Source organism: Mauremys mutica, chromosome 4 (assembly GCF_020497125.1).
Source record: "Mauremys mutica isolate MM-2020 ecotype Southern chromosome 4, ASM2049712v1, whole genome shotgun sequence".
Classification (NCBI taxonomy): domain Eukaryota; kingdom Metazoa; phylum Chordata; order Testudines; family Geoemydidae; genus Mauremys; species Mauremys mutica.
The window spans coordinates 145,564,400-145,592,372 of record NC_059075.1 but is presented as its reverse complement, the minus strand read 5'-3'; the positions used below and the strand labels follow the sequence as shown (position 1 = coordinate 145,592,372).

The following is a 27,973-nucleotide window of genomic DNA, read 5'->3' as shown; positions in this document are numbered from 1 at the left end:
CTGCGTGAAAGCTAGCACGAACCAGGGCCCGATGCAGCCGTGCTCGGGGAGGCAGTGCTCCCTGAGTACCTCATGAAAGCCTTGCGCGGAAAAGTGTGCTACCACGGAGCACCCAATAAGGCAGCTCTCCCCAGGAACCTCCTGCTGATGCTTTTCGATTAACGCAAGGAGAGCTTCGTGGAGATCTCCAAGGATGATTTCTGTTCTATCCCCATATATAGAGAGACCTCCTTTTCACACAGTTAAGATTCCTGTTATATTAAGAATAAAAGTTAACATGGTTAAAGCACTTACCGACTGCTCCTTCCCCTGATTCAGGATCCGGGTTCATGGCCGGGGAGGGTTGGTAGGGGATCTCCGTGACGGTGATGAATAGATCCTGGCTGTCGGGGAAACCAGCGTTGTCAGCGCTCTCGCCTGCCTCGTCCTCCACAAACCCTTCCTCATCTTCCCCGTCCGCGAACATCGCCGAGGAACTGTCCGTCGACACTGTCCCATCATCAGAGTCCATGCTCACTGGTGGGGCAGTGGTGGCAGGCTCCGTAGCGTCCGTTTGCCGGTTTGATTTTTTGGTAGCCTTGTCTGGGGTCCTTTATTTTCACGCAGCACTGCGTTGCATCCCGGCTGTATCCTCTGTCTGTATCATGGCTTTGGAGACCTTCTCGTAGGTCTTTGCATTCCGTGTTTTGGAGCGCAGCTCCGAAAGCACAGACTCCTCGCCCCACACACCGATCAGATCAAAGAGTTCCCAATCAGTCTATGCTGAGTCCCTCTTTCTATTCACAGATAACATGAACTCCTCTGCTGGAGAGCTCTGCATCGTGGCAGGTGCTGCGGAGCTCGCCTCGATGTCCAGCCAGGACGTCAGATTCAAAGTGCCCAGACAGGAAAATGAATTCAAATTTTCCCGGGTCATTTCCTGTGTAGCTGGTCAGAGAATCCAAGCTCCGACTGCTGTCCAGAGCGTCAACAGAGTGGTGCACTGTGGGATAGCTCCCGGAGCTACTAAGTTTGATTTGCATCCACACCTAGCCTAATTCGAGCTAGCCATGTCGAATTTAGCGTTACTCCACCTGTCGGGGTGGAGTACCGAATTCGAACTAAAGAGCCCTCTAGTTCGAATTAAATGGCTTCCTGGTGTGGACGGTTGAGCGGTTAGTTCGAATTAACGCTGCTAAATTCGAATTAAAGTCCTAGTGTAGACCAGGCCTGAGAAACTTCAATTCCTAATTATTTCAATGGGGAGCCGACAGTCTCCAATATATCAAAGCTTGATACAACAAGATGTTGAACATTTTGGCCCCAATCCAGCAAAACAATTAAACTTGCTTAATTTTGAAACACATAAATAATCTTTGACTTCAGTGGGACTGAAGGACAGACTCATGCTCTTCAACTACTTGTCTTTCACTTTTACAAGAAATATTTAGTATACACCTACCTTTCCTTCATAAATACTGGATTGCTTGCTTTCTGCTGCAATTTTCTTTTTCAACACTTTATTCTGTTAAAACCAAAATAAAGACTAAAGGTATGCATTTAAACATTTACATTATTTTATTAGCATACTGGAGTATTGCTTTGCTGTTTCAGTAGCTAAAATTAGTAAAACACACAGGCAAATTGAGGCAGGGTAAACTTCAGCTGCCCATTTACAACAGTTTTCTGCATACTGTGAACTGCCTCACCAGCACACAACAGTCAGAATTGGGGCTAAAGATTGATCCCAGTACCCTCTCCTTTTTAAAAAACTTTTACAATCCACGTCCCATATCAGGCCCCCTAAGATTTGTGCATGGAAAAGTCCTCCCTGTGGAAGGGGAGCTCAAATACCTCAATAACGCTTTATTATCCTTTGTGGACACTGTGCAAAACTATCCACATGGTTCAAGGTTCATGTGAGCGACATGGGTGGAAGAAAGGAGGAAAAAGCAGGATGCAGAACATCTCTGCCTCCTGCTTGTGGAACTTCCATGAAAAAATTAATACAGCCCCAGGCTGCACTACAAAGAAATCTCCAGAGGGCCAGACCTGATGCAGTGATACAGAGGCTCCAAGCAGATGGCCCAAGTTTCTAGATGGCTTTTCTACAAGGAGACAACTCTGCCCCCTTGTAGGGTGAGATGCGGGAAACTCTGTGAAAAAATCTTCAATGAGATTTCCTCACAAAAAGTCCACTCCCATGGCTTTTAACAAGAGAGGACAATCTAAGCTCAGATTTTTATTCTCTTACTGATGGATAACAGACATAACTCAAATGTTTATTTAAAGTATGATGACACTGTGTATCAAACATAAAATAATCAGAATTCATTATAAATATACTCTTTCTACAATTACTTTTCACTAAAGTAGGCCAAGTTTTACAATTAAAAAGAACCATTGTAAAGACAAAACTTTCTTTAGATTTGACCTGAATTAAGATTATCATAGAAAAGAGAACCAGTTATGTAATCTCATAGATATTTGCAAATCCTACCAGAAACTGAACAACAGTATTGTTCTACACACATGCAGTTAGATTTCTATGTATTCCATGTTCCTGTAACTTTTAAAAAGTATACATACCTCTTGCTGCAGTTCTTCGTTGTATTTGGTTTTATTTTCAACCTGTTTCTTTAAATTGTTAAACTAAAAACAGAGAGATTTCAAAAAATGAATCATTGCAAAATAATTTATTTTTAGAATGTTAATTTATTTTATTGATATTTTAAGAATAATTGCATTTGTCTTTGCATAGGTCCCAATTCAGTAAGACATTTAAGCATACACAACTTCAATAACGTGATTAACCTTACTGATGCTCATTGGAACTATTCTTGGCCCCAACTCAGTAAAAACACTTAAGCACATGCTCAACACTCTATTTAGTACAACATTTAAGCATGTGTTTAACTATAATCACATACATAAATCCCACCGATTTCAGTGGGACATAAATACAAACTTGAGTGTTTTGCTGAATCAGGATTTAAAGCACTAAATCTTTAATGGTTTTAATAGTCTACTGCCAGCTAAGTAAAACTGCAGTAGGACAGCCCATCAAAAGCTGTAATTAGAGCAGAGCAAAAATTTGTAGTAGGAAACCATAATCACCTCTTTTCTGTTCACAAAGTGTGTATAAAATACTACAGCTAATGCTTTAAAACTGGAAAGAATTTTTAAAGTTCTCTCTAGTTCATAGTATAATAGTACACTCTCATACCTTATTTTCTAGCATCTTCAGTTGCTTTTCCTTTCTTGAAATTTCACTTCCAATGTTTCTAGTCTGAAATACATTATTTTTAAATCTGGCTAAATTATTATTAGAAATTTTACCACAAATTGCCCCAAAATATGCAGCTAGTTTTCTTCTGCTACTTATTTATATTTACAGAACAAACAAGCAACCATCCCTTGTTCTGGGTGTCTTTATCTAATTTAATTTCACAATAAAACTTCATAAGAGACTGTTTGGCATGCTCCAAGATATATCTCTATACACCAGAAAACATAAGAAGAAAATAAAAATCATCCACACCAGACATACTAGTATTAAAATCTCATCTAATCCCCTGACAACCCTGGGTCACACTGGTCATTATATCAGAGGGGTAGCCATGTTAGTCTGGATCTGTAAAAGCAGCAAAGAGTCCTGTGGCACCTTATAGACTAACAGACGTTTTGGAGCATGAGTTTTCGTGGTGAATACCCACTTCGTTGGATGCATGTAGTGGAAATCTCCAGGGGCAGATATATTTATGCAAGCAAGAAGCAGGCTAGAGATAACAAGGTTAGTTCAATCAGGGAGGATGAGGCCCTCTTCTAGCAGCTGAGGTGTGAAAACCAAGGGAGGAGAAACTGGTTTTGTAGTTGGCAAGCCATTCACAGTCTTTGTTTAATCCTGGTCATTATAATCATTCAGAGACATACATATGGAAAACATGGGAGGTGTTGTGCATGATGAAAATTACATTCTCTAGGCCTTGTAGTTAAAGGCAGGTCATTCAAAGGTACAGTGCCTTGAGACAAACTTCTACAGACAGGAAGTGGGAGACATTTCTCCCTGATGGATCACTGTGTATTGCAGGTCTTACAATATAAGTCTATTAATCTACTGAGTCAAATGCTAACAAAGAGCTTGTGGAGACTTCAGAATGAAATGAACAGTAAGACGTGAACAGCTAGGGGACACCCCTGTTTTGAGGTGAAGGTCAAAGGGATAGTCTGGCACAGCTGGTAATGCAGAGACATTCTGGCATCCTTCAATCTGTGAAGACAAGGTGCCAGCGGGCTTGATCGTATGAAAGGTCTTGGTTGAAAATGCTAGGGAAAGGACTTTGGGTAAGTTATCCTATAGGAGACAGAGGAATGCCCTGTGAGTTAAGTGTGTAGTAGTAAGAGAGAGCCTGAAGCATGGGCCTAGTGCAAGGCCTGAGGTCTCAACCAAAGTCAGAAAAAGTTATGCTATGAGCAACAGTTAAGCACTGTCAAAAGCAGATGCTTGCCTGCAAGTCAGCGTCCGGTACATGAACTCGGCACCAGTATTGCTACCATTGCTAAAACACACTGAATATGTAAACACGTTCCAGCAGGCCAGTACAAGAACACCCCAACCCAGCACATGATAAAATAGTTTGACAAAAGTAATGAATAGTGATATTTTGTCTGAAACATCAGGAAAAAGTACAAGGGGAGATAATAAACATGTCATGGAACATGTAAGGTGATGGATAAGTTGTTTACCCTAGGTTGTTTGTCTCAGTCTATAAATGTTGGGAGACCTCACTTTAATCCTTTGTCTGGCCTAGGGGGCAGTGGAAAGGCCCGCCATTGACTGAGCTGGTCCATTGTCACAGGCATACATGTGTTAGTGTACCTGTAACCATTGAGCCAGGGCATTAGCACCGTGTTTGTTGGCAATAAACCTGGCCACGTGCCTTCACTACTAAATCAAGTCTTGTGTTTATTGGTCAGTTCGATTAGAGCCTACTGTATTGGCTATCTGGCCAAAGCCAGTGCAGCATACAGAATGAACACATGCATGCAGCCGAACATCTGACAACAAAGCGTAAGCTCTAGAATGCATGTTATGATTTGGTTTTCTCTGCAACCATTTGTTTCCAATATTCTGATTTTGTATAATTTAAATCTCTGTTGTTTGATAATAAACTTATTCTTGTTTTCACTATAAATATATCTAAGTGCTGTATATTAAGTGGCCTGGTGATCCTGAATTAAAACTATAAGTTGGTGTGTATTATTCCTTTTTGAGTAGCACAGCTGAGTTCTGTGAATGTGGAACAGGAGCTGGGCAGTCCTGAGGGACAGTTGGAGGACTTGGGGGTTGGTGTGTTCCTATCACTAATCTGCACAGGGAGTGCAAGGCCTGAGGAGGCCTGGAAGGTAGTGTTTGCATTGTCAGAGGCCAGTGCAGTCAGGGAGCTGATCCCCAGCAGGCACAGACAAGACTTCCTCATTCTAAGGGGTGGATAGAAGCCTCACAACCCTGGGTACTTGTGGAAAGCATCACAGCCAGCCCCTTCCTACACAGCAATTATTTCCTACTCTCCTACATCTGTTTCCTAATGATACTTTTTTTGGCTCAGAATTTACTGCTATGGCTTTTCATAATAAGATGTAGCATTGTATATATCCCATACGTTTTCTTCACTTTCATCCAGTTTAGTTTTAGCCTCTTCATCTTTCTTTTTCATCTTCTCCTTCAGAGACTCCAAGTCATTTCTAAATGCCAAATTAATAAGTATTAGTAAATAATTAATTTAAAACTGATTATTTTTCACAGCTGCTAAAAAAAAAAATCACAGCTTAGCTCAAGGTGAGAAAGGCAGCTTTCTTTATAGCTAATATTAAGGGTGTTTTATGCCAGTCTTTGAAGATGTCCCTAAAAGGTACAGGGCAGTGGCCCAGACTTTCACTTCTGAGCTGTACTTATTTTTCACAGACCTAGGAAGTCCTGTGCATGCAATAAGTTTATCTTTCTATCTACATTATTTTAATGCATCTATCTCCATAATATCTAAATCCATATTATGGAAGGCAGATTAACAATGAGACTTGTCAAAATATACATTTCAGATGGTAAAATTTAATAGGAATCCTCGTCTCCATAATAGTTATGTCTCATTTTTTCCACATTTAACTAATAACTTTGTATATGCTATTTTCTTTAAATTTCCTCTACAATTAAAGGGTTTTTCTCAGAAAACTGAAAACCCAAACTTCTGTCTTAGATGAAAATGAATGATACAGTATAGTTCTTGGTATAAACTGTGCAGCAATTACAAAAAGAACATAACTAACAAATACAAAGTGGGTGTAAATTATTGTCATAGCAGTTTCATGGCTCTGTACACTGCCAGAGTAGTCTTAATGTAAATGAGAATGTGACACAAACAAACGGTCCCCTGTTCTTTGCAAACAAGTCTCACCTCAAACCTGACAAGCTCACTACACCACACATCTTGCAGGATATTTACCCAAAAGTAACACATAAGGTACCTATAGAAAGCTCATGACTTATCAAGACTCATGAGAATTACAAGATGAATGTGTGGGTAATATTTAAGGAACTATATGGAAAGTATGCTTTATGGACTTGAAGCAGAAGTTCATCACCAGAGGATAATGTGTCTCCACAATGGCTCATTTGAGGAGTTTGGAGTTGTCATTCTGTCCTGGTTAGCCAGTGATGTAATGCAGGGCTCAATAATTTAGCCTTGCTTCCTCCCAAGACTTTCAGTGGAAAACCATCAGACACAATTACAAACAATCAAAACCACTTGGAGGTAAAAAAAGGAGCGTTACAACAGACAGAGAATCACCCTGTCTATAAATGAAGACAAAAGACTGTTTCAGTATAACACAGAAGGGGAAAGGCACTTGGTATTCTTTCACTGAGGAGACATCTTAAAGATGGTGCTTGATCTCACGAAAAATTGAAGCCATGTTCCTTTGTAGCCAGTCAGCTCTGCAACACACAGAACTTGGGGGGGGAGGGGCGATGATCTACTTTATAGATAGGAAAAGTAAATATTAACAAGTGTAGACCTACGTTAGTGTTTTATTATTTAGTTGTAACCATCTGGTTCTGATACTCTTATTTCTAGTAGAATCGCTATCCTTTCTTAACTAGACCTTATTTAGTTTTATTACAATGCTGTATCTTATACAGGAGGAAGGTTTAAGGTAAAACTGGTAAACTGGGGTATGCTGCTCCTTTGGGGGCAGAGGATCTGGAATTTCTGTGAGTAACCAGAGTCAGGGACTGGATATCACAGGGAAATGCTCCAGAGGAATTCATGCACACCTGAAAGGGCCTGGCAGAGCCTGCAGGAGGGTGCTTGCATGGCTGACTGGCCACCCAACCATCACAGGCAAGAGTCTCCTTTGTTACCTCCTCCTCTTCAGGAAGGAGAGTAACAAGGTGACTCTCAGTCCTGGGTGCCCCAAAAATCACCACAGAGAGAGTAAGACCTATTTCATTAGCATACAGCTCAAAAACAAATATATTAATCTGAAGTCATAGAAGCCAATGCCTAAACACATTTATACATAAAAAAGGATAACACCAAAATCTAATAGTAAAGGAATCAAGACTTTTTCTGAGAATATGCTACTTATATATTTGTTTTTTCTTCCCTTAGCTGTCCATTTGTTTCTTCAAGGTTTTCTATTAGCTTCTTAGTCTTTTCTTCTTTCTTTCTGTTATCCTAAACAAAGATGCATGCAATCAATTATTTATTTGGAGTGAAATTCAATCTGTGCAGTGACAGACAGCACAAAGAAGTGCATATGCTTTCATTTGGTCCTCTGCATAGGGTGAATTTCACCGTTTGTATTTTAAAATGCAAAAATTGTGTTGTTTCAAAATTAATTAATATCATGAAAATGGTCATGTGTCATATTTCGATATACCATATGCTTTATCACATTTTATTTTAAGTAATAAGTGTCTTCCAAAAGAAAGTAAGTTTATTTCTCCACTTGCCTTATGAACTTCTTGTAGTTTCTTGAGCTCTGTGATGGTATCACTTTTCTTTTGTGCTATTTGTTCTTTTTCTAATAAAAGCTTATTGCAATTTATATTTAGTTCCTTATTCTGCAGCCTATTAAAATAATTGGGAGACAAGAGGAATAATTTATTTGTATTCTCAAATTCCCTTTCAAATCAGACCATGATAAAGCTCCTTGAACACAGGCTAACTGAAAAATTGTTGACTCACCACTGTAGAGTTAGTTTTTGGTTATGTAAATCCCTGCACGTGGACTGGATTAACAGGTGGCAGATTTGCCTTAGAGTACAATTATTTTTCAGTGACTGTACAGAATGCAAATCTCTGTGTGCTCGGGCCCTGATTCTACTAACTGCTTAGCATGCTGATATATCTACCTAATCTATACATTTAAAATGACTTTGAACTACCAACTTATGTACACAGCTAGACTCTGTAACCATATATTTTTATTGCTGTTATCTTTGTCCTCCTCCCACCATTTGTTACATACACTTAATACATCTTGTCTTAAAAAGCGAACATCATTCTGAGATGTATTTGCAATAGGGCTATCAGGCAATCATTTATTTAAATATTTTGGATGTTTTCGACATTTTCAAATATGCTGATTTCAATTACAACAGAATACAGAGTGTACATTACTCACTTTACATTTATTTTTGATTACAAGTATTTGCACTGTAAAAAACAAAATAGTATTTTTCAATTCACCTAATACAAGTACTGTAGTGCAATCTTTTTATCATGAAAGTTGAACTTACAAATGCAGAATTATGTACAAAAAAACTGCATTCAAAAATAAAACAATGTAAAACTTTAGAGCCCACACGTCCACTCAGCCCAACTTCTTGTTCAGCTAATTGCTCAGACAAACTTTTGTTTACATTTGCAGATGATGCTGCCTGATTCTTGTTTAAAATATCACCTGAAAGTGAGAACAGATGTTTGCATGGTACTGTTGTAGCCAGCACTGCAAGATATTTATGTGCTAGAGATGCTAAAGATTCATATGTCCCATCACGCTTCAACCACCATTCCACAGAGCATGCATCCAAGCTGATAATAGGTACTGCTCAATAATGATCCAAAGCAGTGCAGACTGATGCATGTTCATTTTCATAATCTGAGTCAGATGCCATCAGCAGAAGGTTGATTTTCTTTTTTAGTGGTTCGGGTTCTGTAGTTTCCGCATTGGAGCACTGCTCTTCTAAGACTTCTGAAAGCATGCTCCACACCTCGTCCCTCTCATTTTGGGAGGTACTTCAGATTCATAAACCTTGGGTCAAGTTCTGTAGCTATCTTTAGAAATTCCACATTGGAACCTCCTTTGCATTTTGTCAAATCTGCTGTGAAAGTTTTCTTAAAACGAACATGTGCTGAGTCATCATCCCAGACTGTTATAACATGAAATATATGGCAGAATGCAGGTTAAACAGAGCAGGAGACATACAATACTCCCCCAAGTTGTCACAAATTTAATTAACGCATTATTTTTTAACAAGCGTCATTAGCATGGAAGCATGTCCTCTGGAATGGTGGCCAAAGCATGAAGGGGTACATAAATGCTTAGCATATCTGGCGCATAAATACCTTGCAATGCCAGCTACAAAAGTGCTATGTGAAAGCCCATTCTCACTTTCTGGTGACATTGTAAATAAGAAGTGGGCAGCATTATCTCCTGTAAATGTAAACAAGCTTGTTTGTCTTAGCGATTGGCTGAACAAGAAGTAGGACTGAGTGGACTTGTAGGTTCTAAAGTTTTAACATTGTTTTGTTTTTGAGTGCAGTTATGCAACAAAAAAATTTACATTTGTTAGTTGCACTTTCATAATAAAGAGTACAGTGCTTGTATGAGGTGAATTGAAATATATTTGTAACAAAAAATATTAAGTGAGCACTGTACACTTGGTATTCTGTGTTGTAAGTGAAATCAATATATTTGAAAATGTAGAAAACATCAAAAAATATTTTAAAAATGGTTGCTTGATAGGTTAGATATTAGGAAAAAATTCCTAATTGTAAGGGTAGTTAAGCATTGGAACAAATTATGTAGGGATGTTCTGGAATCTCAGTCACTGGTGGGGGGGGGGGTTTAAGAACAGGTTAGACAAACACCTGTCATGGATGGTCTAGAAAATACTTAGTCCTGCCTCAGTGCAGTGGACTGGACTAGATGACCTATCCAGGTCCCTTCCTGTCCTCCATTTCTATGATTCGAAATAAGACTATAAAATCATAGTGACAGGCAACAGATTCTTCTAGATGTTTCTACAGTGCACAGCTTGTGGAGCCCTGATCCTGACTGGAGCCTCAGCCATAATATAAATACTAATAATCTCTCAGATTGTCTAAAGTGGGTCTCCAGCTGTAAATACTAATACTAGTATTAATCTAATTTTAAAATGCACAGATAAATATAGTAACACTGTTGGCGGGGGGAAGAAGAGGGTGGCAGTCCATTCAGCTTTTACATTACTGAAAAATACTCTGAGGAGCAGAAAGGGGAGGGGGGAAATTGAGGTATCAGCAACAGTTGCACCTTGATTTCTCTTTTACAAACTTCAAAATTGACATGTGTTACAGTTTAAGCCGTTTTCTATGGTTCTTCCTGAAGACAACCCCTTTCCATACATAACGCTTCCCCCCCTTTTGTGCTCTGGTACCAATAAGAGGGAGAGACAGCAGAGACAAGTGTGAAGTGAGAGATACATTGTACCCTTTTGCAATTACTGTGTAACAAAATGTTAAATTTTTCATTAGAAAACAAATCACAAATTTTAAATATACATTAAAAGGAGCAACAACTTTAAAGGTAATGTAATTAAAAATAAAGTCATACATCTCTTTTTCAAGCTCTGCATTCAGTGCTGTAATCTGTTTTAAACAATTTTGCTCATTTTCAACTGCACCAGTTAACTGTACTTCCAAATCATGTACTTCTTTCTGCAGAAAAAAATGTCACAAGTGCTTATGCATTTATAATATATAGTTTCTGAATACTGCTGCAAAGAAACAGACAACCCAAAACTTCATAATAAACCAACCTATGGATATCTGTTATCCAGATTATAGTTACATAGCATTATATGGACTACTATGAAATATTAAATGTTTGTATTAAAACATTTCATAGATACACACTAGGTCAATCCTCTCCCTAGTGCATAGCCTGAGTAACCAGGCTGTAAGTGTTTTGTTTGGGTGCATGGGTGGGCACATGGTGTCTCTCTCTCTCTCTTTCTCTCTGGGCTCAGTTGCTCCTTCTTCATGACTTGGCCCTCTAGTTATAGTTTTCCTCTTTCAGGGTATCAAAGTCCCTCTGGACTGACTGTCTGAATCAGTCTTCAGCACATTCTGGGCAGTGGAGCTACCTCCCCAGTAGCTGGTAGGGGAACATGGGTCAGCCCACTACTCCAGGTTCCAGTCCAGGGGCCTGATGTCTAGCAATCATAGTCTATGTAATCTGTCCTGGAACTGAATAGGACCATCCCCTCAAATTGCAGATCTTCAATGGTTGCTTGGACCTCTTTGGGGATGCCCAATGCCTGCACCCAATACTCTCAGCATTGTGATAGCCATGGCTGTGGACTGGGTGGCCATGTCCAACTCACGCATGGTTGCTTGTAATGCCACTTTGCCTCTCATCTGCCCTTCTCTCACTTCATCCTTCAGTTCAACACTGTAGTCCTGCAGTAACTTGGGAAGGAATGGGGGGGGCACACTTTCCCACACCAAGAAGCTGTATTTCATGAATAACACCTGTTAATTTGCCATTGAGGAACTGCAAGAAGACCAAAAAGTATGCCTTTCAACTGAAAAGTTTCTTTGGATTCCTGCCCTTTGGCAGGAATTATTTTCTCTTGTAAACACCAATAAGAGTGACCTTGGGATCGTGTGTGCACAGAACTGATCGAGCCCCTTCAGTGGTACTTAATACCATTTTTCAACCTACTATGAAGTCAGAGGGAGTGAGGCTCAGGTATTCCAAGGCGCTTGCAGAGTACAAACTGTCATTAATAGGTAAGGCAATTATTGTGGACAGTATGTAACAAACGTCAAATAGTTTATGGATATTCTTTTGGATTATGTCTGTTTTGACAGCCCAGGTATCTGCAACTTCAGGCAAGAGTTCCTGGAATACCCAAAAGTCATCCACTGTTGGCACCAGGGCCAGATCAATAGCCTCAACAGGTGAGGAAGAGAATTCCCTGGGCATTGAGGGAAACTGGAGCATCTCCCTGTTGGCTTTCCCTCCTGCTCTTCCAATTCCAGTGAGGAAGTGACAACAGATACCAAGATCTCCTTCTCCCCCTCGTGGAGGCTTTTACCACGGAGAGTAACTCCAGGGCTGATGGGACGGCAGGCCCCCTGGGCATACAGCCATGGTGGCATCTCATATTGATACTGTCTAGGTCAGGGGTTGGCAACCTTTCAGAAGCGGTGTGCCGAGTCTTCATTTATTCGCTCTAATTTATGGTTTCGGGTGCCGGTAATACATTTTAATGTTTTTTAGAAGGTCTCTCTCTATAAGTCTATACATTATATAACTAAACTAGTGTTGTATTGTAAAATAAACAAGGTTTTCAAAATGTTTAAGAAGCTTCATTTAAAATGAAATTAAAATGTTGATCTTACGCTGCCGGCCCGCTCAGCCCACTGCTGGTCTGGGGTTCTGTTCACCTAGGCCGGCAGTGGGCTGAGCGAGGCCTGTGGCCGGGACCCCGGCTGGCAAGAGTCCGTCAGCCAGAACCCAAGACCAGCAGCAGGCTGTGCGGGGCTGGGACCCAGAGGGCTGGGGGCAGAGGGCTGGGTATGTGGGGGAGTGTAGGTGTCAGGGCAGAGGTGGGCCTCGGTATGGGTGGGGGTGCCAGTGTCAGGGCTAGGGTTGGGGGGAGGGATGAAGGAGTCAAGCAGAGGGCTGGGTGTGTATGAGGGAGGTACAGGGCTCAAGGCAGGGGCCTGAGGGGTGTGCAGGGCTCAGAGCAGAGGGCGTGGTGTATGTGTGGGGGTCAGGGGAGAGGGCTGGGTGACTGCCCCCCTAAGAACTCCCAACTCCGCTGCTCCTTGTCCCCTGACTACCCCGTCCTGGGACCCCTGCCCCCAACTGCCCCCCAGGATCGCACTCCCTATCTAAGCCTCCCTGTTCCTTGTCCTCGGACTGGACCCTATCCCCTACCTGTCCCCTGACTGCCCCGACTCTTATCCACACCCTAGTCCCCAGCCAGACCACCGGCACTCCCATGCCTATCCAACCACTCCCCGCCCCTGACAGGACCCCCAGAACTCCCGACCCATCCAACCCCCCGGACTCCCTGCCTGCGCCAACCCCTCTCCACACTCCTGCCTCCTGACAGGACCCCCAGAACTCCCAACTCATACAACCCCCCCAGCTCCTTGTCCCCTGACCACCCCCTCCAGAGACCCCCACCCTAACTGCCCCCCCCAGGACCCTCCTTGCTCCTGGTCCCCTGACTGCCCTGACCCCTATCTACCCCCTGCCCCCTCACAAACCCCAGGACTCCCATGCCCCATCCAACCCCCCCTGCTCCCTGTCCCTTGACTGCCCCCACCCCTTATCCAACCCCCCCAGCCCTGGGCCCTTTACCTTGAGGCTCCATGCAGAGCCAGACACGCTGCCCCGCCGGAGAGCACAGCCCCGGCCCTCAGAGCGCTGTGCATGGCGGCGGCAGCAGAGCTCCAGTTGAGCAGGGAGCGTGTCTGCCTCCCCGCAGAGCCAAACGCTGCCCCGTGGGAGCACACAGCCCCGACCCCCCAGAGCGCTGCATGCGGTGGCAGGGCTCCAGGGGAGGGGCTGGCAGTTTGCTGTGCTTGGCCGGCACTCCAGCCCCGGAGCGCGGACCCTGCGGCTTGCCGTGCCAGGAGAGTGAGGCCATTTGCCCACCCTGTGCGCACGGCTATGCTTCTGCTCCCTGCTCCCGCAGGGGGAGCAGAGGGCAGAGGAGAGCGGGCGAGGCTGGGCAGGATTTTTAATGGCATGCTGGAGTCCGGACAGGCTCCAGCGTGCCATTAAAAATTGGCTCGCGTGCCGTCTTTGGCACGCATGCCATAGGTTGCCGACCCCTGATCTAGGTTGTGGGTGATCCATTCACTACCGTCTTGCAGAGGGCCAGGTACCCTAGGAGATACCCAAAGGACAATCAGTATCATTCCAGTTTCTCTGAGGAAGACTTGCTGTTGCAGCCAGGAGAGAAAAAGGAGAAAATCTTCTTCAGGAATGGTGGTGCCATTAGGTGCAGGTCCAGCAAGGATGGTGCTGGTATAAGTATCAGGGTCAGTACTAGTACCAATATTGGTGCTTGAGTCGATGTGGGAAACACAGTGAAAGTGAAACCATCAAACCTTGGTGCCTGAAGTGATTTCTTAGTCAGTATCATGGTCAGGGCTTAAAGGTATCTCGGTGCCAAAGCTGATATGGGGCCAAAGTCTCTATGGCTTTCTTTGATATTGGTGCCCTGTCACTGTCTCTGGAACTGGAATGCCTCAGTAATAGGTCTTTGGACTTAGAGTCCTCCTTCCAGGGAACCCATGATTTTCACTGCTGCAAATGCAGCTTCAATCACTGTGCTGGATTCAAAGTGTCCTGGGCTTCTCTCTTCCAGTGTCAGTGCTGAGGAGGTCAGCACTGATGTTCTCCTATTTGAGAGCTTGTTTACGTCGATTCCAACCAGGTGTGTGCGCACAAATGCACTGTAGCCGGAAGATTTTTCCCTTAGCAGCTGCTGTAGGGTCAGCCTGGGTGCCCCCTGGAGTTGCGTCTTCATGGCACCCAATGTAGAGCTCCGCCAACCCGCCATTCCCTTAGTTCCTTCTCACTGCCAGTGACGGTAGCTGGAACTTCCCTGGCTCTTGCTCCAGCAAGTGGCTTAGTAGCTCCACTCTCATTGTATTATTCTTGTTTAGATCAGTTAGTTTAGTTTGTTACCTAGTTAATTAGTCATAAGTTCCATTACAGGGGTTTTCTCCTCCTGCTTCCCACTTTCCTTGCCACCTGGGGCATGCTGCGATCCCTGGGTTTCAAGATCTGCAAGGACTGAGAGAAATGCATGCCAAAGAGTGACCCCCACACATCTTGTCTATGATGTCTGGGTGAAGGTCACCAAAAAGACTGCTGTAAAATCTGTCAGGAATTCCAACCAAGAACCCTGAGAGCGAGCAGCAGTTTAAAATCCTCCCCATGGAGGCAGCTCTTCAACCATAGTCGGACCCCACTCCTGGGGACCCTACCACCAGCACCAGCACCAGCAAGGGACCAGGCACCAAAGAAAGACGTGCCCAAGGAGCCTCGGCCCTGTCATGGAGTGTCTTGAGGACACTCCACCCTTAGGCACGGGTACCAGTCACCAGCGCAGAAAAAGGAGAGGGTTGAAAGGGGTCGATCCCTAATACCTAGACCCAGTGACCAGCCATCAGTGGCACCACAATCGGGCCCCAGCTTTGAGACGTAAGAGGTGGCCATGTCAACTCCTGCCGAGGCGAGGCAGTCGAGTCCGGGCCAATCAAGTTTGCCAAACCCCTTGGAGAGCCTGCCGCTTCCGTCCAGTCCTGAAGTTTTTGGGGCAGTGCAGGACCTGCTCAGACTCACTGCACTCTTCTCACCGCTCACACAGAAGACGTTGGCATCACAGGCTCCATCCCATCCTGTGCAGTCTAAGGAAACGCTGGCTATAACAACATGCTGTTCCCCGTTGTCAACCACAGATGCCAGTGCCTCCATCCAGGGAGCAAAGTTCCCGGACTCCTGACGCTCTACATCAAGAGGTGCAGCGCCACCTTGGTCCTCATATTCCGAGGCTTCCAGGTCGAACTCGTACCACTCCGACTATAGTGGAAGCAGAAGGTCATCCCTCCAGGCACCACCATAGGAGGTCCCGACCAAGGAAGTGGGCCCCTTAATGGCAGAACCCAGCTCAGTTGCCCTTCTGGACTCCATGGGCTTTCCACCAAGCCCAGGTTGGAGCCAAGGCTCTCGCTTGGGTGCCACTTCAGTCGTGTCTGCTACCTTTGTCCCACCACAGCTGAGCAGCTACTTCCGGTGTCAATGCTGGCATCTGAGTCAACACTGCCAACGTCAGCACCAACAGCAGTGGCCCCTTCGGCAGTGCGCTCGGCTCCAGGGGCTCAGGTCACGACGCCAACAGCACCCTTGGCACTGACTGTGGCACTGGCCCCTGCTAAGGCACCGACACTGCCAACAACACTGCCTGCACCAATGTTGATGACCACCATGGCGCAAACACACTACCTAATTGTGCCTCCAGCACCGACCTGGGGGGAGATGTCAACGCCGGTGTGCTTCTCGACACGAAGACTGGACCAGCCCATCACTGTCCCCACTGGCTCACGCGATTCCTCCGGCAGGGATGGAAGGGAACAGCCACCTCCCTTAGTGGCTGCCTCCTCATCTTCCCCAGATGAGGCACTTGTGGGCTCTACCATTGCCTCAGCCCTGGAAGACTCCAGGATGTTGCAGCAGTTGCTCCACCGGGTTGCACAGGGTCTGAGCATTAAGGCAGAAGACGTTACAGATGATGCAGACTCTATGGTAGACATCCTGCCCCCTCTGGGCCATTCCCATATCATCTTACCGCTAATTAAGACCCTGGACACGAACAACACATCTTGAAGAACAACAGTTACGAGAACGTGAGTAACCGTTCTTTTGCAGTACTGGAGTACCCATCAGTGCCAGGACTCCTGATGCCAGTGTCAACTTTCTTCCAACTCTTTTCCTTGCTGGAATCAGAAGTGTGCCGGGTTGCCAGGGTAATTGCAGAGGAAAGCCTCCTTGGTTCCTGACAGGACATTTCTTCTCTTGGATTTTTAAATGTAATATATGTAATGTAAAAACTCATAAGAACATTAAATTGGTGATAGTGGGTCAGACCAATGGTCTATCTAGCCCAGTATCCTGTGTTCTGACACTGGCCAGTGCCAGATGCTTTCAGAATGAATTAACAAAGCAGGATAATTATGGAGTAATCCATTCCCTGTCATCCAGTCCCAGCTTCTAGCAGTCAGAGAGAGGTTTAGCAACAGCTGGAACATGGCACTGCATCTCTGACCATCTTGGCTGACAGCCATTGATGGACCTATCCTCCATGAACTTATCTAATTCTTTTTTGAACCTGATTATACTTTTAACCTTCACAAAATCCCCTAGCAACGAGTTCCACAGGTTGACTGTGCATTATGTGAAGAAGTATGTCCTTATATTTATTTTAAACCTGCTGTCTATTAATTTCATTGCATGCACAATAATTTCTGTAAGTCACTAATCAGGATATTCAAGCGCATTATATCAATAAGATATTTCTGAGAAAAAAGTCACCCTTTCTACAGACCTCTCTGATTTGAAGAATATCCTTCATCTCTTTTTCTCTGTTTTGTAATTTCTCAATAGTGATCTCAAGATGTTTCTTTTCAGATAAAAGTCCTTGAACTTGTTCCTGTTTAAGAACACTGAGCTCAAAATTTACAAAATTAGGGCTTGGACATATAAAGAATAAGCTTAAGTGGCTAAATTCAACCCGAGTATATGTGAGCATATTTTTAATATAATTTCTAATTAAACAATCAAATGTAGGACCATAAGTAACATTGTGTAATAAATACATATACATTGCAACCAAGTTAGACTACATTAATGATTTGAGGAATCTATGTACAATTTATTAATTCTAGTTGATATTATAAAGTTGTTCTTATCAAACTGTTGGATCATGGAATGTGGAATCCACCATTTTCTGCCAGACCAGGAGCAATAGTCAATCATTAAACCTTAAACTGTTGCCTATTAAGGTGGAAACACCTTGAGCCAATAGGTTGGGAGAAGCTAGTCCCTCCATCTCCACTCCAGAGAGGGGGAATGGAAAATCCCCAGTAGCAAAGGAACCAGGTATTATTGGTTGGCCATATAACATGAGTGACAGGCTCACTGAGACAAACAGGAAACCTTGACAGCCGTGAGGAAGAAATGGACATGCCTTCACTGGGGAGGGAGTGGGAGGAGGAGCTGGGAGGGTCCAGTTTAACTGTGGGACCAGCCAAGATCAAAGAAAGTTAGCTGACCTAGAAAGGCTGTGTAGTGACAGAAGGATCCCAGACACTGCAGAGGACTCTGCCCATGCCCAAAAAAACTCTTCAAAGTGGTAACAAAATTGAGGCAAGGAAAACGCAAATACGAGTGTTTATTATTTTGTCTAAATCTGCCTCTCTCTCATGCCGTTAAGTAAAGAGTAAGTGTTTTAGAATCCTGTGCAAAATCTGTCTGATGGCTTTCACTATCACATGCCCCTGAAGGGTTAAACACAGAAGGCTAACACATTCAATAGGTTTCTAGGGAACAAGCAAGAGCTGCTGGGGAGGCTTGCAGGAGATGGCATTAGTTTCAGGAGATATACATTTGGACCATAGCATCCCCACTGCCAAGAGTTGTCAGACACAAAATCCGCACTTGGAGTATATGCCTAAATGCCCAAAGCCAGGGACAATGCTAACCACCACCCAGCCCCAGCAAGCTAAGGGCATGTGGGATTCAGTATTTGCATCCCCTCACTGCAATCTGTTGAGTGCCTAGCAGGGGGAGCTTAACCAGATCTGTAACAAGGAGTCAGTGCTGGCGGAATCTAGGATTCACAGGGCCTGTAGTTGGCCCTAGGGTGACCAGATAGCAAGTGTGAAAAATCAGGACACTTTGCGAGGGCTTGGGGCTGTGTGTATAACAGCATATATAAGACAAAACCCCTAATATCAGGACGGTCCCGATAATATTGGGAAGTCTGGTCACCCTAGTTGGCCCCTCAGTCTGTTCTAAGGGGAAGAACCCTCCCCACCTGATCGAATGATGTGGGATACAATTCCAACGAAGGAATTGTGGCAACTGGGGCCCTGAATCCTTTTTATAGCTTCAGACCGCTGAAGATTTTGTCTATAAAGGGGCACTTGTACTGCCCCAACAGGCACTGTTATCTACCATCTGCCACCCTCTGTGAGCTGGGCATGCACATCACTATAAATGAGAATCTTATGTACAGGCGATTCTCAAAGAAAAGCATCTTCCCTTGGGGAGAAAAAAATCTACAAAAATTAGCTATAAAACTTTTGAAATAGCTAATTCAAGAGATAACAAATAAAATGAAATTTTAAGTACAATTAACAAGAAAATCCACATGGTCTAACCTTAAACTCTGAGTGGTCAGAGTCCCTCATTTCTCTCTCTTTTATTAATATCATTTTTTCTGATTGTTCACACACTAGCTGCTGCTCCAAATCTTTTTGAAGTTTTACTGACCTCTCCTAAATAGTAAAGGAAAATGTTTTAAAATGCATCTTTTAAAATGTACCAGTAAGCTAGGAAGATTTATTAAGTATATGGGTTATTTTCAGTCATATTTTTACACAACAAAGAATACATACTACTCCCTCTCCCCCATCCCACCCCCACTCAATGTCAATGCTGGAAGTGCCTCCCAGCCCATGCCTGGGTAAACCCCACAGATGACAGAACGGAAAGAGGACCAAGACATCCACTATGAACCATACTATGTGAATCTAATAAAAATGAAGAATACTCAGATAATACAGTGATAGGCACTAGTAAAAGACTCTACTGGATTTAAGGAATTCATACTGGCAGTGTCACAGGTGACTGGCCAGCTCCACCAATGCCCTAATTAATTAGCTCCTTCCCAGCCTGACACACGGGCCTTGCAAAAGAGCCAAGGGCTGGCAGGCAAGGCAGGAGGCCAGGTACTCCAGGGGAACCAGCCTGGGGGACAGTGTTATGTACCAGAGAGACTCAAAAGTAGCCCAGAAAGCAGCAGAAAAGAGGGTTCAGAAAATAAGCTGAAGAGAAGCCCACAAAGGGCAGAAAAAAACATTTAGTTTGTATGGACTTTTTAACAGAACTTTTGCTACCCCAGAAGGTGTTGTTTGTGACTTGACCAGAAGGCCAAGCCACATCTCCAGCACCAACTTGTGTATGTGAACTTTATTAAAGAGGCTCTGAAGAAGAAGGAAACAGAGGCAGAGTACTACAGAGCTACCCCAGGTAGGCAAGGGGTGCTGCAGAGCAGGCACACTTTGTTAGAGGGTAAGCACCAGTTCCTGAAGGTACTTCCCTAAAGGCAAATTTCTAGTATGTGTCATTCCCTTCCATAATGATTCACTGGGGAAAAGGTTGGTAGAACTGCAATTCCTTGTTATGCCTGACATACAGGAAAAAAATAGTGCCTCGTAGGGAGAAAATGTAATTCAATTGAAGTATTTCCAATGGGAAATTCAAAAGTGTCTGTAAGTACCCACAAAAACCTCACACACTTCCTGCAACCCCACACCATGTCTGTAAAAACGTGAAAAGTATATAGGATACCCTAGTGTGAGTACTTTGATGAAAGACTGTCTATGCTTCCAGCTGGGAGGTATAAATTCCAGCTTGAGGAGACACACACACGTTAGCTTTGATCACGCTAGCATGCCAAAAATAAGAGGGTAGCCGTGGCAATGCAAGCAGCTAGTTGCCTCGAATATATACCTGGCCTCTTGGACAGGTAAGTAGTTGGAGTGGCTAGCCCCACCTACTGCTCATGCCACTGCAGCTACACTCTATTTGTAGCACATTAGCTTCATCAGAAAAACCACAAGTATGTCTCGTGTTGAAATTTATACCTTCCAGCTCAAAGTGTAGACATGTTCTTTGTTAAACACAATATTCTCAAAATTCTATAGCACTTTTTGTGTGAAGTTAGAAGTTTAACAATCCATACTGAACACCAAAATAGACAGGTTTCAGTGGTAGCCGTGTTAGTCTGTATCAGCCGAGTCGTCCTTGTGGCACCTGAGAGGCTAACAAATTTATTTGGGCATAATTTATTTGGACAGTCACTCTAAAAGAGCTTACATTCTAGTTTTACAAACTAAAAGTTACAGAAAAACAGACCACAGTGGGGATCCGAGAAGGTGGCATTAAATAATTTTTTTTTAATTATTATTGGAATTCATGTCACACTTCATGTCAGAGGAGTTCAACAGGGGTAGGAGTTTGCAAACATCATGGAAAAAATGAGTATTTAGAAAGGCATCTGAATGAAGACAGGGTGAATGCTTGGCATACCAAGACTAGGTCATCCCATCCATAGGAGATGGCATGCGAAAGGATGGAAGTGAAGAAGAAAATGAATAGGGCATCAAGGCTCATTTCATAGCCATACACAGGAAGCAAACATAAGAGATGAAGTCCAAGACATAGGCTGTGGCGGAGTTGTGGAAGGCCCAGGCAAAGGGGAACCAGAAGTAGTATTCAGGGACTTCAAAAGAGATGAGTGAAATAGTCTAAATGATCAGTTAGAAAGTTAAGTTTAGTGGCAGCTTTTGAATAGATTGGGGATGGTTGATATGGGTCTCTAGGAAGCCTCTAGAAGCGACGCTGGACCCAAACGAAAAATAAATGTCTTTAGACCAGTGGTTTTTACCCCCTGGGGGTATGAGATGCCCTTTCTGGGAGTGAGACATGCCAGATTTTTTTAGAAGGTAAATCATCGAAAACACGCATTAAGCATAGGCATGTAAGTATAACTACTTTGTTTCATCAAACCTGTGTGTTCATCAAACCTTTTAACATCGTGCATTTTTAATGACTGCTGCGTTAAATTTTAACTGCGAAATTAAAATAAATATATAATTCTCTCTCTTTCATTCTATAGTTACGATATATCTAGGTTTAAAGAACTGACCTACTTCAACAATTTTTGATAAAGGGTGCGAGAACATATTTTTGAGAACCAAAGGGGTGCAGGCTGCCGTAAAGGTTAAGAACCACTGCTTTAGACTATTAACATGTAGGACAATTTATATTTACCAAGGCTTCTGTCAGATCTTCAAGTTGTGTTTCTTTGTCACTTTTTAGTTTGGCCATCTCTTCTACAGCAAATACAACGTGAAGATTGAATACAAAATGGATACAATTTTATATATTAATATATTATCAATATTGTTTTTCCCCCTCTAAAGCTTTTTAGGCACCAATTCAGTAAAGTACTTAATTTTGTACAAATGAGTAGCTTTACTGACTTCATTGGCACTGCATGTGCTCAAAATTCCAAAATGTACTGAAGTATCTTGCTGAATCAGGGCCAAACATATTGCCTTTTTATTTTTAGTTTCAAGTCATGTATGAAAATTAATTTATATTTTACCACTGAATATATTTTTCTATGGAGCTAAAAAAGACATTGGCCCAAATCCAGAAATCTTGACTCAAGGCTATATTCTGCTCTAAATTATATCTTGGTAACATGACTTAACTGAAAGCTGAGCTGGACAAATACTTCAAAAAAGTATTAGTGAACATACATTTCAATAAAAATTAAATCATTCACTTCAGTGGTATTAACAACCGTACTTATGTTTTTCACATACACATCTATAAGTGAATTATTATTTGCAAGAATGTACAGAGAAAGCTAGTTTTAGAATACTTATGCAAATGTCTGCTTGCACAAAGATTTGGACCACAAGTGCTCACATGGCTATCCTGAATCTCACTGATTTTCCTCCTCCTGTTTAATAAAAGTTGCAGCTATTCAATCAGGAAGTAAATTCCGCATACTGTTTTTTAGACACCAATCACACACCACAAATAATGATTGCTAATATTCAAGACAAACAGTTAAACAAACATCTTTTGGCAGAAATATTTTTGCATAAGGAAATTATGAATATATATATATATATATATAACATTTATTTTATTTATTTATAAGAATATGAAAGTAATGAAAATCTTAGGGCCAGCATTCTGGATCAATTGAAATTCTGCTTTACAAGGGATCTGGGAAAAGGGAGAAAAGGTAGTTTATGTTGTCATCTTTCTACTTTCTCAATCTTGGAACTGATCCTCAGTATAATTTAGAACAGTCTAAAAAAGACAGGCACTCATCAACATTATGCTACCAGAGGATCTCCCCTACACTGATCATATACATACTACATCATGAATCAAAATACAAGACACTGGAGTGGGTATTATACAGATAACACCAACCTTCTCAGAGAACTAATACTGATATTTTTACCTGTAACCAGCTCTTGCAAAACAACTTATTCCTTTTTCAGCAAATCTTACCCAGTTCAACAGACTTATTTTGGAGCTCCGAGGCAAGTATTTCTGACTCTTCTTCAAGTTGCTTCGATCTATTTAAAAGCATAATTAAAAAACAGTATTTTTCCATGTAGGATTTAAACTAGAAAAGTAAGTCATATTTCTATTGGAAATACAATGCGTCTTTCTGCCTGCTAACAAACAGATAGGTAAATATACTATGCATATAGGCAAGTAAGCTGTGAGAAATTTAAGTAACAAACATTCTTTCAACATGTTGCTTGAATAGCAGGCATAATAAAATTAGTTAAAAAAATTAGTTAAAAATAAATTGATAAAAAGATACATTCCCAAAATTAAGATTTTTTTAAAGTAAATGTTACATTTTTTCAAAAAAAATCATGTCCAGATTTTACCCTTAATTAGACCACTATGAATCTGGAGTAACCATAGAAGAGTCAGTGCAGTTACTCCAGATTTACACCAATTTATGTAAAAGCTAGTTTCTACTAGTGATATGACATTATAGCGCAATGCAGTCAATCTCCTGAAAAACTCCATTACAAGAATTGAATAAAATACCCACTTTATAGATCAAATTCTAGGTTTGCTGAGATTAATTTTGATTACCATCAATTACTTCTTACAAAAAAACCCAAACATTTTAATGACAAATTAAATGAAAGAACATTAAGTAGCACTAAATAGTAATACTATTATATACCCACTGAATGTCCATATCACTACATTTATTATTATTGAATACTGCCTACATGTCCCAACTGAGATTAGGGCCACATTGTGCTAAACACAACATACACACAGTAAGAGAAAGAACCGGTCCTAAAAAGCTAACTATTCAGGGGAAAAAAACAACAAAGGATATGAGAAATTAAGGATGATACTTTACAGGTAGAAAACTGAGGCACAGAGATTAGGTAGTTTACTCAAGGCTACACAGAAAGTTCTATACAGAAGAGCTGGGAACTGAACACTGTTTAGTGCCTTAAATCGCAAGATCATCCTTTCACTCTAAATGTAAAAACCTTTTTAACCTATTTTGTTCTCTTTTCAGCAACTCTTTCAAATTAGAAACAGCAATTTCAAATTCTTCAACCACTGAGGCATGCAAAGCCCTAGTTTCTTTAAGTTCTTCCATTTGTGCTTCTTTTTCTACAGTGACTTCAATTAAGGTTTTCATTGCAGTCCGTAATTCGGTTTCTAAACTCTTCTGAGCAGTCTAAATGGAAAGAAGTATAAAAAAATAAAATTTGCTGTAAATACGTGTAAGACGTAACCCTCCATATTCTTAATGGAAATATGGTTATGATATGGGTATGAAATATCTGAAATGTTCTTTATACAAGATGGCTCATGTAAGGTCTCATTGGGAAGGTTATGATTTACTGAATGTGTTTATCCAATTTGTATGAATGTATCATTTTTGTATCTGAAGCTGGGAATACAAAATGTCTCTGTATTTCAAATGTGCTCCGTTGGATGAGGCCAAATAATGTTAGTGGCTTATTGAAGACAATGCACACAGGCATAAGGATTACCCCAGGAACTGTGTGCAATAGAAACCTCTCAGAGATAGCTCTACACAATGGGAACTGTTTGACCCAGGTCATAGCAAAAAAGCTTTCCAGCAAGTGGGGGGAATGATATAAAAGAGGGACAATGACAACATGAGTAGCCTCACTCTCCCTACAACACCACACCTGAAAACACCCGAGGAACAAAGACTGAACTGTGGGAAGTGCTGGTCCCAGGCTGGAAGGATTTTTAGCCTGTGTAAGAAAACCTGGGAAAGCCAAGGCAACTTGTGCCTTAAGAATCTGCCAGCCTGTTTATCACTCAGGGTGAGAATTTGCTAATTTGTGTCCTACATGTCTAATGTGTTAAGCTCAGTTTGCGGCTTTTGTTTATTTACTAAGGTAATCTGCTTTGTTCTGTTTGCTATCCCTTTAACCACTTAAAATCTACCTTTTGTAGTTAATAAACGTATGTAGTTTATTATTAAACCCAGTTTATGTAATTTCAAAGGGGGGGGAAGAAGTCGTGCACATCTCTCTTCACATTGAGGAAGAGGGCAGATTTTTATGAGCTTGTGCTGTGCCGATTTTTCTATACAGTGCAAGACAGTATTATTTTGGGTTTATCTCCCAAAAGGGGTGTGCACGTGAGTGCTGGGGGAATCCTCTCACACAGAGTTGACTTCAGTCTGGCTGTAGCTGGGTGTGGCCCTACCTCTGTGGGTGTGCTGCAATAGGCCGGGGAGCCTAATTCAGCAAAACAGGGAGTGGGAACCCAGGCTGGTGGAGAAGGAGAGGCTCAGTGAAATCCTAGTACCTCAGGTGGCATCCCAGAAGGGGGGTCCAACCCATCACAATGTATAATAGCAAGCAATTACAAGTCAGGGTTTGGATGAAAAGTACTGACAATTGCTTGTACAAATTACACATTTACCTTATTTATATTACATTTTGATTTGTAAAAAAAAAAAAAAAAGTTAGAGCAAGACATACCTCTGTTTTTTGCAGCAAAACTTTAGCTTCTTCCAGTTTTCCCATCAAATGTTCCTGTTTGGTCTGTGATTCTTTTAACATTTCTTTTTGTTGTTCTAAACGACAATTGTTACAGATAAGATATACACTAATGTTTCTAAACATTATGTCATGTACCAAACAATAAATGTGATTGTACTCTACAATAATTTCTACGATATATGCCACTTAAATAATTTATCTATCTCAACGATTTAGGAGAGAGACTTGAGACAGCACTGCATACATATCACTTTTCATGATGTAAATATAAAATACAGGGAGTACCGTACTTTATATATGTTTTATTTATAAAATTTAATTAAAATGTACCCATCCTAGGCACAACATGGTATAAAAACAAAACTAAACTATAAAACTTACAACCCTCCAAAATAAATATTAATTATTCCTCATCTACCCAATGAATTAGGATTCTCCCCACAATTTTACAAAGCGAAGGAAACAGAAATAACTTAATTACTGATAAAATGATATAATTTTGTGTGTCAAAATCACTGAAAACATACCGCTATTTTTAAGAAGTATTTAATTTAATTAAAAATGGTTGATTAACAGTTAAGAAGACTGAAGTCCTTTCTTTGTCCTCTGCAAGTTTCACTCAAAAACTCATTAACATGTCTCAACCATGAAATGGAATGCCCCTTCTAAAAGCAGTTCAAGTTCCAACTCCATTCAATCCTTTGCCTTTTGACTGCAACTCTAATGTAATCTGTAATGGTATTTTTTGGAGATGTGGAAACATGTCCAATAGAGAAGAGTGAAACGACCATTTATTTCATTGGCTGCTGAACAACTGCTGGAAACTAACAACTTTCAGTAACCAGTGACCTAGAGTGGTCTACACACAAAAACTGTACCCTTTTAGCTATATTGGGATAGTTAAAATGGAACTCCTCCCACAGTGTGGACACAGTTATACCAGTATAACTTATTCCCTTATAGGAATAAGCTATATTGGTATAATAGTGTCCACACTAGCAGTAAAAATAATAATAATAATTAATAATTACACCCCCAAAACAAATTATTACATTGGTACAAAAACTATGCATCCATTATACCACTACAAAAACTGCTGGCATATTGAGACAAAAACAGCCTACCATGCTGACCAACATTGTGTCTCAATTTTCTTGTTCTCTCTCATCAATCTGTCTGTATCCATCTGTTGTCTCATTTTATACTTAAATTATGAACTTTTGGGAGCAGGGACTATCTTTTCTTTTGTTTGTACAGCACCTAGCACAATGGGTTCCTGGTCCATGACTAGGGCTCTTAGGCAATACAATAATAAATAATTGTAGATCAAACCCTAGAGATGAAAGTTTGAACATACTGTTATGGCATAAGGTGCTAATTGTTTGTCCATTAGGGTGTCACTGATCTATAAGCACTCAGACACTGGTTAAAGAGACTGTGTGGATTAAAGCACTGGTCTGGCATTTACAGCTTTGACACTCCTTTGTACTAAGAAGCAGGTGAACAATGCCAAGGTTCACTTTTCCAGGCCATGTGGTCTCAGTGAATAGCCTTGGACTAAGGGTTTCACAGGTGTAATGTGCAGGTGCTGAGGGTGGGGAAAAAAAGGTCACAGGATGCGTTTAAAAGCAGCTGGGTTTGTTAGCAATTTGAGATTTTCCCTGGGGTGAGAGGAAAGCAAGACAACTGCTTCTTAGGACTGAGACAGGGGCACCTTACCTGAGGTTTCTACAAAAGGTATCTGCTTAGCCGATGTTTGTTACCAACTCTATTCAAGGAAACAGCACTTGTGTATATTTTGTAAACAAACAAATCACACTAACAAAATACCCAATTCCATTTCACCCAATTTCTGCTTCAAAACAGGAAAGTGATCTGCAAGGCCCCAAATTCCACCAGTGCTCAGCAAAAGAATAACACCATCATGATCAATCTCTAGCTTTTCTGTCTCTTGCACTATTACAAATAATGCTATTTGGATTATAGCAATTAAAATTCTTACCTGTTGCTTCTTCTAAATCAATAATCTTATCCCTTGATTCCTGCAACTGAACTGTGATGTCTCTCATTTTATTGTCTTTTTCACCACTTTGCACAGTCAAAACTGATAGCTAATGAAGTGAAGAGCAATTACAATATATAAATAACAAGGTCTAGAAAAGACTAACTTCATATTATTTTCACATTTGTACTTTATACACAGGATTAGGATTTCATTACATAACTGTAGAAAAATGAATACTGCTCAAGAAAAAATAGGGAGGCATTAACCAAATGTCCACCAAAAA

At 41.6% G+C, this 27,973-nt stretch overlaps 1 protein-coding gene across 2 annotated transcripts in view; it reads right to left on the bottom strand.

Moving 5' to 3' along the window:
* Positions 1 to 27,973, bottom strand: part of SYCP1 (synaptonemal complex protein 1) — a 66,699-nt gene that overhangs the window by 21,072 nt on the left and 17,654 nt on the right. The window contains exons 10-23 of one of the 2 annotated variants that reach the window (XM_045016952.1): positions 27,688 to 27,796; positions 25,665 to 25,759; positions 24,192 to 24,376; positions 23,161 to 23,228; positions 21,895 to 21,953; positions 19,218 to 19,334; positions 17,381 to 17,485; positions 10,858 to 10,961; positions 7,991 to 8,108; positions 7,642 to 7,712; positions 5,643 to 5,724; positions 3,206 to 3,268; positions 2,569 to 2,631; positions 1,442 to 1,504 (exon numbers count right to left, since the gene is read on the bottom strand). In XM_045016952.1, the coding sequence (XP_044872887.1) occupies positions 1,442 to 1,504; positions 2,569 to 2,631; positions 3,206 to 3,268; positions 5,643 to 5,724; positions 7,642 to 7,712; positions 7,991 to 8,108; positions 10,858 to 10,961; positions 17,381 to 17,485; positions 19,218 to 19,334; positions 21,895 to 21,953; positions 23,161 to 23,228; positions 24,192 to 24,376; positions 25,665 to 25,759; positions 27,688 to 27,796 (1,302 nt within the window). Of the gene's footprint in view, positions 1 to 1,441; positions 1,505 to 2,568; positions 2,632 to 3,205; positions 3,269 to 5,642; positions 5,725 to 7,641; positions 7,713 to 7,990; positions 8,109 to 10,857; positions 10,962 to 17,380; positions 17,486 to 19,217; positions 19,335 to 21,894; positions 21,957 to 23,160; positions 23,229 to 24,191; positions 24,377 to 25,664; positions 25,760 to 27,687; positions 27,797 to 27,973 lie in introns of both variants that reach the window. The other variant, XM_045016951.1, reaches the window with a different exon arrangement.